The sequence below is a fragment of the Melanaphis sacchari genome, unplaced genomic scaffold (genome assembly GCF_002803265.2).
Source record: "Melanaphis sacchari strain LSU unplaced genomic scaffold, SCAv2.0 Contig4_pilon_pilon, whole genome shotgun sequence".
Lineage (NCBI taxonomy): Eukaryota > Metazoa > Arthropoda > Insecta > Hemiptera > Aphididae > Melanaphis > Melanaphis sacchari.
The window spans coordinates 5,338,191-5,347,997 of record NW_020271335.1 but is presented as its reverse complement, the minus strand read 5'-3'; the positions used below and the strand labels follow the sequence as shown (position 1 = coordinate 5,347,997).

Sequence of the window (9,807 nt, the reverse complement as noted above, 5' to 3'; positions counted from 1 at the left end):
GGTGTCTTACTAAAATACTTATCCGTAATTACAGCAATATTGTCGTATTATTTTTCTATTCTATTTTTGAAATCGTTGTTGTTCGGTTTTTCAAGACTATTTTTGTTAAACTGTATACAATAACTTAATGTTGTTTCATTGAAACCACAGTTTTTTCATTGTTAAAGATTGCTTTAAAAAACGGATAACTTAGCTCTATTTTTCTCGTTGATTCAACATTGTTTATTATCAATTGAAAAATGGCTACTGGCATCAGACGTGACATGCACTTGGTGAGTTTTTTTTCTTTACTATTGTAAAGTTCCATAAACTAGCGGACTGAAGTATAGTCGATATATCCGATTTTTGTAAACAGATTATCAATTATAAATTTTAAACTTTAATAATCTATAAGAACGCAAATAATAATTTACATATGTGTGCATACTTGTAACTGCTGCGTGTAAATTGTTATTATATGAAAATTATTAAACATGTTTTATTATTTATTAATTTATTATATTCTAATATAATGAAAACAATATGTAATAGGCAGAAGAGTGTAAACATTTGCCGTTTTTAATGAACATACCTCAAGTTTGAACATTTAATACAACGTTCCATTTAATTTTTGTTTTAAGATAATTATAAGATTGATTGGAAATTCTTACTTAGTTGTATGTCCATGCGTTTATAAGAATTTTTAGATTTTTTTATAAATTTAGATATGTTCCAACCATACAAGAAACTTTTGCTTAAATTATTATTTTTTACAGTCAACGTAGTTTTCAAAGAATAATAAGCTAGGAACCTATTTATAAACATTTTATTTTTTACTCAAATAAAAAATTAGAGAGAGCTCTAAAGCTTGAAAATTTAATCAGTTAAGACTTAATAAAATACTGTAAACTTATATAAATAAAAAATAACAATAAGATGTTCCTAGCCTATAGGCTATCTACATCTAAGAATATATACAGATTTCATTTTGACAGTTTTAAAAAATAATATTGATGACAATATAATAGGATGTTATAATTATTATTTGTGAATAATAAGTAATGATACAAAAATAATAAATAGGAAGTTCGATTTATTTGTTAACATAATAGAAGAATGACATAGATGTTTTATCTGAGCAAAGATCATGCTAATAATGCTGCTGTTTTAATCGGCGTTGAGGTGGTTATGCATGTAAGTTGCAGTACATTAAATATGATGAGCTAGAGTTTTAATGTAGGTTATTATTTCTTATATACTAAGAGAAATTGGCGATTATTTGGAGGACTTTTTTTGAAAAATATGTGTTTTTCTTAAGTGAATGGATGTACAAATTTAATTCTCTAATTCTTAAACCAATGCAAAAAAATATTTAAATGAGTTTGTAGTTATTACTTGTTGTGTGATTTCCGGAAAATAGTTGTATCATCTGCAAAGAGAGGAGTATTTGTGTGAGGAATGTCGAAAATGATAATATTAAATATAATAGGACCACATTTAGAACCTTGTGGTATGCCAGCAGAAATAAGCTTGAAGTTAAAGGCACTGTCATTTATTATAACTGAGTATTGTTTCTTTGAAAATATTAAGTGTATAATATTAAAAATATCATATTTAAATTATGCAATTTAAACAGTAGTGAGACCTTTGATATATCTATAAATATAACTCCAATATGGCAGTGCTTATCAAATATTAAGTTGATGTGTTCAGTAATTTGTGAAAGTTGTTGAACGGTCAAGTAGTTCAATCTAAAACCAAACTGGAATTTGGAATAATGTCCGTGACGGTTAAGTAATCTAGAAGTCTGGTATGTGCTATTTTTCAAAAAGTTTAGGTAAGGATATTAAGAGACTAATTGGCTTATAACTATCAGGGGTTGGTCTTGTATTTTACTGGTTTTTTGATGAGAATTATTTATCTTATTTTCCACTTTACTGAGAAGTAATCAAAACACAGTAGAGAATCTAACTGAAGAATCGAAAATATTAAAAATATGTAAGACAAGTTTTTTTTATGTGCATTTTAAATTCAAAATGAAACTAGATATTAAACAAAGAATAACGATTTTAATTATTTAGTTGCAGTTAAAAATAAAATTTGTGAGAACTTGGAACTTTAGTATACATTATTTTACTTTGCATAACTATATATTCAAAACATTAATTTTAAACTATTGTTTGTTTATACCATTCTTTGGTAAATCTGTTATTTATTCAAAAGTCAATAAGAATAATATATGATAAAAAAGTAATTTTTAGGTAGTTACTATTTTTATAATAAATAATAGGTAGATGTAATAAATGCAATGTCTTTGGCTAAAATTAATTCATCCTATTGCATTCCTAAAATTGACTAGAATAAATTACTATAGGTATTACAAGTATAATAATAATTTAAGTATTTATTTAAATATACTTGGGATTGTGTGCTAATATACTGATTTTACTTAAAATATCTTTTATATGCAATAGTTTTTTATTGATTCAAATTTAATACATCCATAATCCTGGTCTACTTTAAGTATCTATATTCGTCACCTGGTGTACAGCTAAACTAGAATTGCCTACGTTTTGTTATTGTAATCTTTTTTACTTTTTAAAAATATAAAAATGTTAACATTATTATTTTATACTATTCTATTTTTTTATTCAACACTATTTAATTAAATACAAGTTGTACGACATATTTGTTATAACTAGAGCGCGGATTTCTATGCCATTGCATATTTTTTTCCTTTTAATATTTTTGGATTTTTGTCAGTTATCTCCATGAATTATCATAATTTGAAGCTAATGGTGAAATTTTTTTTTGCATATTTCTGCATATTTGAAGGTTATTGCATATTTTTGCATATTTTGACAAAATTCAAAATTTATTGCATATTGAAGCGAAAATTTAAAAAAATGTATAGGATAATATTTTGTCAAGTAGAATGATTTAAAATTTATATCTATTCATTTGGCATTTTTAGTGATAAAAATAGTCATAAAAAAAACTGGAAACTCGAAATATGACTTTATATCTAAGCTTTTCAATAATTGACGAAACGAAAGAAAAAATGCATTCTATTCCTGGATTGAAAGGTGTAACACTTACAACAAAATTAAACGAGCTTTCCAATAAAAATGAAGGTCTGAAAATTCTACGAAAAATTAATTCACTGTTATTAAGTGAAAACGTTCATCTTGAAGATCTTTATCAAGATCCGACAATACTAAGTTGCTTCAAATATGCCCCAATAACTTCGGTTGACGTCAAACGTTCGTTCTCAGTCTTTAAAAATATGTTAATCGATAAATGATACAACTTCACAGAAGAAAAACTTGAAATGCATATGATTATTAATTTTAATAATAAATACAATTTTAAAAATAAATTAAGTTTAGAAAATTTCCTAAATTATTTATTATTAAGTATTTAAGTAATTAATTATTATAAGTTTTATTGTAAATTTTAAATAAATAAAAAATTTTTGTATATTTTTGCATATTTTCATAATTTTGACTGCATATTTTCATTATTTTTACTGCATATTATATGCCATATTTCGATACTTTTAAGTGCATAAAAATCCGCGCTTTAGTTATAACCTATAAGTACATATCAAAAAACAATAAATCATGAATTTAAACAGTTATGCATAAAATCTATAGTTAACAAAGTATATTTTTATAATTCTTTCAGAGACAAGACAAAGTTTATTCTGAAAATAATATTCCAAAAGCAGTTAAAGATTCTAAAAGCAGTGGTATAATAGCTCCTAGAAGACCTGTATTAAATGACATAAGCAGTAACTTGCAGATTAATCAAAATGCTAATCAAAAAGGAAAAATTACTATAACAAAACCAACTATTCAAGTAACAAAACCTACTACTAGACTTGCTTCGAAGTAAGTATATTGCAGCATTATTTCCATTTTCTATATATAAATGTCAAATAATTAATTATTATGTTTTGTATAGTTTAAATCGTACTACCACTTCTATTACTTCTAAAGTGAAACCTTCATTGAGTACGTCTAAAACTGTTCTTAAAGTTAATTCTGGTTTACATGAGAGCGTATCAAACATTCCAAAAGCTATTGTTAGACCTAAGACAGCTGGATTGGTCAAGACTTACAGAGGAACTTTGACCCGGAGTTCATCGCTTAAAAACAAATCAGTAAGTGAAATATAATTATACAAATATACACTTCAATTTATTTCTTTTGTTAAATAACTGTATTTTTAATTTATTTAGGTTGTATTGACAGAATCTCAAAAGAAAGAACAAGATTGGATTACTGCTTGTAAAGTAGATGCTGTTGACAAAAGTGATGAGTATGATCCGTTTCTAGTCGGAGCATACTCCAAACCTATTTTTACATACATGATGACCTTGGAGGTATTTGTTATAATATTGAATCTATGTGCCAGTATTAATTTATTGTTTTATGTTTTATAATAAGGATCAATATATCATAAAACCAGATTATTTAGCTAACCACAAATATATCACAGCATCAAACCGTAGTGTTGTTGTTGACTGGCTTGTAGAGGTACAACAAGAATTTCAAATTATGCAAGAATCTCTTTATACAGCTGTTGGAATTCTTGACAGATATTTACAAGTAATTATTTACATATTTAGTAATTTGAATGTTTTCTGAAAATACCGACTATCCATTTTATAAATGTAGAACACAGAAAATTTGAATTCTGCTATTCCATTGTTAAGTTTTTAGTTTTAATATTTGACTTAATTTATCTTTTATCTAATTACAGAGTACAAAAATCCATTTATTTTTTCTACTGTATTTTCACAATTCCTATTTAAAATGTTAATATTTTACATATTTAAAACTGATTTTAACATTTGAATATTAAAAAATAAATAAGTAATAAGTTAATATAGATAATTTTTCCTGCCTCTAAATTTGATAATGAGTTAATTCCCTCCCATATTAAAAAGCCATTAATCCAAACTTAAAAATGTTAAATGTTAGTATTTAATATTTTTTGCTCAACTTTTAACTACACTTGTAGTAGGGATACTTTGCATTTGTATTATTCTATTTTAGTTTATAATTGTTTTTAGCTATTCTCTTATCTAGCCATTCCATATGGTGTTAATGATAGTTTCAAATCCATTTTAATTATCTTTTGATGTTTCTAGCAGTGTAAACTTATTCAATATTAAATTAATTTTGTGCTGGTGATTAAAATATAACATGTATGTAATACTTATATCAATATATTATACAAATCACAACATTTTTTTTTTCTTTTATATATTATGATTAAAATTGAAACAAAATTAAGTAGCACTTTATTTTTTAATAAGTAAATAAAGGCAATTATGTACACAGTACTACATTAATATATGTGTAAACCAAATTGCTAAACATAATAAACCACACTTGTAATTATTAAAAACATAATTACACGTGTATTTATTTATGGGTTAAACTAAATGGTTTTTAGGAAGATCAAAATGTTGCTCGCAATAAACTCCAATTAATTGGTGCTACAAGTCTACTACTCGGTTGCAAGTATGAAGAAATATATGTACCTGAGATAACTGACTTTGTCTATTTATCAGACAATGCTTTTACCAAGGATCAAGTAAAATCATGTTTAGTGGAAGTCTTCAGAACAATTAATTATTCATTATCTAGACCTTTTTCATTAACCTTTTTGAGAAGGTTTAGCAAAGTGTCAGGTGTAAGTAATACATTGTATTTTTATGTGATATGAATTATTGATTATGAATGCATTGGTTTTGTTCAGGCGCGATCATCACAACATTCCTTGGCTAAATACTTCTTGGAATTGGCTTTAATTGACTATAATTTAGCACATGTTAAACCTTCTGAAGTAGCTGCGTCCGGTCTGTTATTAGCCATCGTCATAACTAATGATCCTGAATTAGATGATAACCCTGAAGATGTAAATTCATTATTATCTTTGTATTGGTCAGATTTAATTCAAAAACACTCAACATATAAAGTGGATCAGTTAATTTCTACTGTTCAATCACTTGCTCGTTTAGCGCTTAATGCCCCTGAATGGAAATATAAGGTAATTATATATAAAATAAAGTCTTCTGTTCTAATTATATTTATTATGATGGACAAAATAATAGATATTTAATAATAGCAATATTTTATTAAATGAAACCCAATGAAAATAATCTTTGGAATTTGTGAATTCTGGTAAAAATGTGTGCATAAGAGTGAATAATAAAGATAACTAATTATATTTACTTTTCCTAAATTGATGAACTTTAATATAAAGATCTAAATTTATTTAAATATTCTCAAATAATATTATTTTAAGAGTGTTAGAGCACATCATGTTTTAAGGAATAATATTTAGGTAGTTCATGTGAAACTTCCATTTTAACTATCATTGTGTGAATAGTAAATGAACATAAATGTGTGTAATTCATTATAATACTATCAATCATTAGTCTTTATTTTTATTTTTTACAGGCTGTTTACAAAAAATATCAGAGTGCGAAGATGGGAAGAATCACAACAAGTTCCTTACTGAGCTCACCAGCTATGATGTTTATTGCACGCACATGTTGATTCAGTATCACCTAAACCTAACTATTTTTAACTTTTTTTAAATTTATTTTGTTTTTATCGAGAGTGGTGTTATGCCACTGTTTTTTTACATTAGATTTTTCGTATAATTATTAAACTAACATTATTTTTTTTAAAAAAAATTAAAAAACATGACCACATTAACATGTTGGTAGGAAGTAATGTTTTTTTTATTATTAAACAAAACAAATATACTTATAAATTGTATAACTTAAGAAAAGTATGTTTAGCCTGTTATGTTTTTGAGTGTATTTTGATATATAACCATTGTATACAATAACAATTATTAAATCACACTTAAATTATAATTTTACAATATTGAACAAAAGCCATTTCGCTTTGAAGCGATATAACATACGCGTGTTGATATGTTCCAATTTTATAAATATTTATTTCTGTGGGCGTTAATGAATTATTTTTAAATGTAAGATATATTAAATTATTTACACAGACAATAGACTGAAATATTTTTATTTTTAACACAATTAAATTTTTAAGAAATAAAATGTTAGTAATTCAATTTGTACCGCTCTCAGTATGAAAGTATGTCTTACAATTATTGTTTCCTTTTGAATTTATGAAATCAACATGTGTTATCCGCTATTGCATGTCATCATTAAATTATTAATATATATTTTTCTTATGTTTTATAAGAGTAATTGTATAGTGTAAGTTAGCTTTTAATTTTTTTTTTTTTTTTTGTTTAATAAATAGTTAAAACAAAACAAAACAGGTGATAGTTCATTATCTTATTTACTATTAAGTATTTAAGTATTTTTAAATTAGAATCTTTGTTGAGTGTTCATTGAAATAATTTTTTTTTTTTTTAAATAACATTTTTCTTAATCAATGTTATATTGTAAATACCTAAAAAAAATTATACTTTCAATATTAATTACCCACTAAAAACCTGCTTTCATAAAAGAAACAGCATTTGATTAATGTTTTATATTTGTATTATGATAATTGGTTTTGTTTCTCTAAAAATATTTTAAATATAATGGAGTTACAGTTACTTGGTTATATTGTTAACCATTGATTTTAAAATAATTTAAAAAAATTCTAAAATCTATGTGTTAATGTAGATTAGCTTTTTCAAAAATTAGTTACCACTTTTAAAAAATCTTTCTGGAACCATGACCATGTGAACTTTGTCTTCTGAAATTCTTTCACTTATCAGAATTGTGGTTCTATAGTATTTAAAATTACATAAACATACACTATACTATTACCGTTTAACATAGATACACTAAAAACAACCAAAATTATAAATTTTTGTTTTCGGTCATTTGAATTATACAACAAATTTTAAGCTTATACTTCTATTTCTTAAGCGTTTTATAAAAATATTTAAATACCAATTTTGTTTCTAACAAAAATAATGTAGAAACAAAAGTCATAACAAAAATTATAATTTTTGAATTTTAACATAAATCTAATTAATTATTCTGTCGGCTGTCACCAATGGATGTCTTCCTCTCTTTTGTCCTACTCTTATACTTGAATCATTATTTCATTTGCTTACCTAATGTAGAGATATTAATGTTTCACAATTTTTCCTCAAAGCCTCCTTTTGTTTCACCATAAACATTTAATAACTTAATAACTATTCAATATTGTATACGAATAAATATAAGTTTTAACAAAACTGTCAATTCATCAAACGTGATAATTTACCAATATGCGAACAAATAATATTTTAATTCTGAAAAGAAAATATAGCATAATTATCTAACAATTCGAAACAATTTCTGAATTCTTGGTTTAGTTAATGAAAGATCTCTCAATATTAATTTCAAAAGCAATTTGGCTTTTATTGCTTTTTGGTACTAATGGTACTACGGATCTTTGTGAAACAGCTTTTGAATTAAATAACTACAAAAGTCAATAACCAAAATCGAGTATGATAAGACGCAGAATATGGAATGCATCTTCAATTTGACTTCTGTAATCCGAATAGGTCAAACTAGTCACTACTTTTAATTGTTATTAGTATAACAATCTGTTGTTTCTGTGGCCATTGGACGTAACAGTGCATTACATAATGTATACAGTATACACTATATAAATTAAGTAAGATAAAACAATAAAATAGAATAAACAAATAAAATATAAAAAATTCCTAATCTATTTTTTCATCCAGTAATTCAAGCTATCCAGACTTTACATAAAATGAAATAACATTAATGTACAAAGAAAAGAGGTTAACTAATGGTTACTGATGAGTCATTATTCATTAGGTATTTATTATTATAAGTTTATTGAAATTTTAATTCAATGATATAATATTGTATATAAAAAAAATTATTCAAAGCAAAGACGGTCTGACAGCTTCTGTCACCAGATATTTTGTGTTTTTAATATAGCTATTTTAAAACCCCAAATCCTAAAGAATTATTTAATAAAAAAATAATTAAAATATTGCCATATTTAAATTTTTGGTGAAGTCAAAATCGAAAAATTTGATAAGGTCAATCTCAGGAAGACAACACCAAATTTAAATCTGTTAAAAATTCTTATTGTTTCATTAACCAATTGGTACGTTGAAAGTAGAACACATCTATAATCCTATTTTGTGTATGTATTAGACAAAGACAAAATATCACCCGCTTCCAATCCCTATAAGAAATACCTACCATAAACATTAAATTAAGGGCAATTATATTTTCGTGAAGCAAATTTTATTAATCACATACTCTAAAAACAAAGTCTACACTCTACAATCAGTACAATCGCTACATTCTAGGGTTATTTCTTAAAATTGAGGATGTACTAGCAGCATCCAAAAAATCCGAACATTGCAATCTATCTTTCTATGCATTTTCTTCATATAACCTAATTAAAAAACCTAGCTCTTCTGAGTTGATGACCCCATCATATCATGTTTTCCATACTATTGTTTGTCTCTTTTTAACCACTATTATCACTCTTACTTATTCTGTATTTTTGTATAGTTGTATTTGTATATTTCTTTTAAGAAAAATCTCTTAATCTAGTTTTTAGAATAGTAAATCGTCATCTGTTGGTGAATTATAAAAAATAAATTTACCTACATAAATAGTATACCTATAAACAATAGTCTGACATTTAATATAATTATTAGTTTAGTTAGATTATTGATATCATATAAGCGATAAATCGTTTAGGTAGTGTGTCTAACGTGATTTATCTTTATTGCATTATGAAAAAAAAAAATCTTCACAAAAATATTGTTAAATCAAAATTAATAAAGCAT

At 24.9% G+C, this 9,807-nt stretch overlaps 1 protein-coding gene across 1 annotated transcript; it reads left to right on the top strand.

Annotated features, from left to right (window-relative positions):
* On the top strand, positions 1 to 6,635 carry LOC112598791 (G2/mitotic-specific cyclin-B2). The gene is made up of 8 exons (XM_025345408.1): positions 1 to 272; positions 3,667 to 3,872; positions 3,946 to 4,144; positions 4,223 to 4,366; positions 4,431 to 4,592; positions 5,446 to 5,685; positions 5,752 to 6,042; positions 6,456 to 6,635. Exons 1-8 carry the CDS (start codon positions 240 to 242, stop codon positions 6,552 to 6,554), a joined length of 1,374 nt encoding a protein of 457 aa, XP_025201193.1. The 5' UTR covers positions 1 to 239; the 3' UTR covers positions 6,555 to 6,635.
* The last annotated feature ends 3,172 nt before the right edge of the window (positions 6,636 to 9,807 follow it).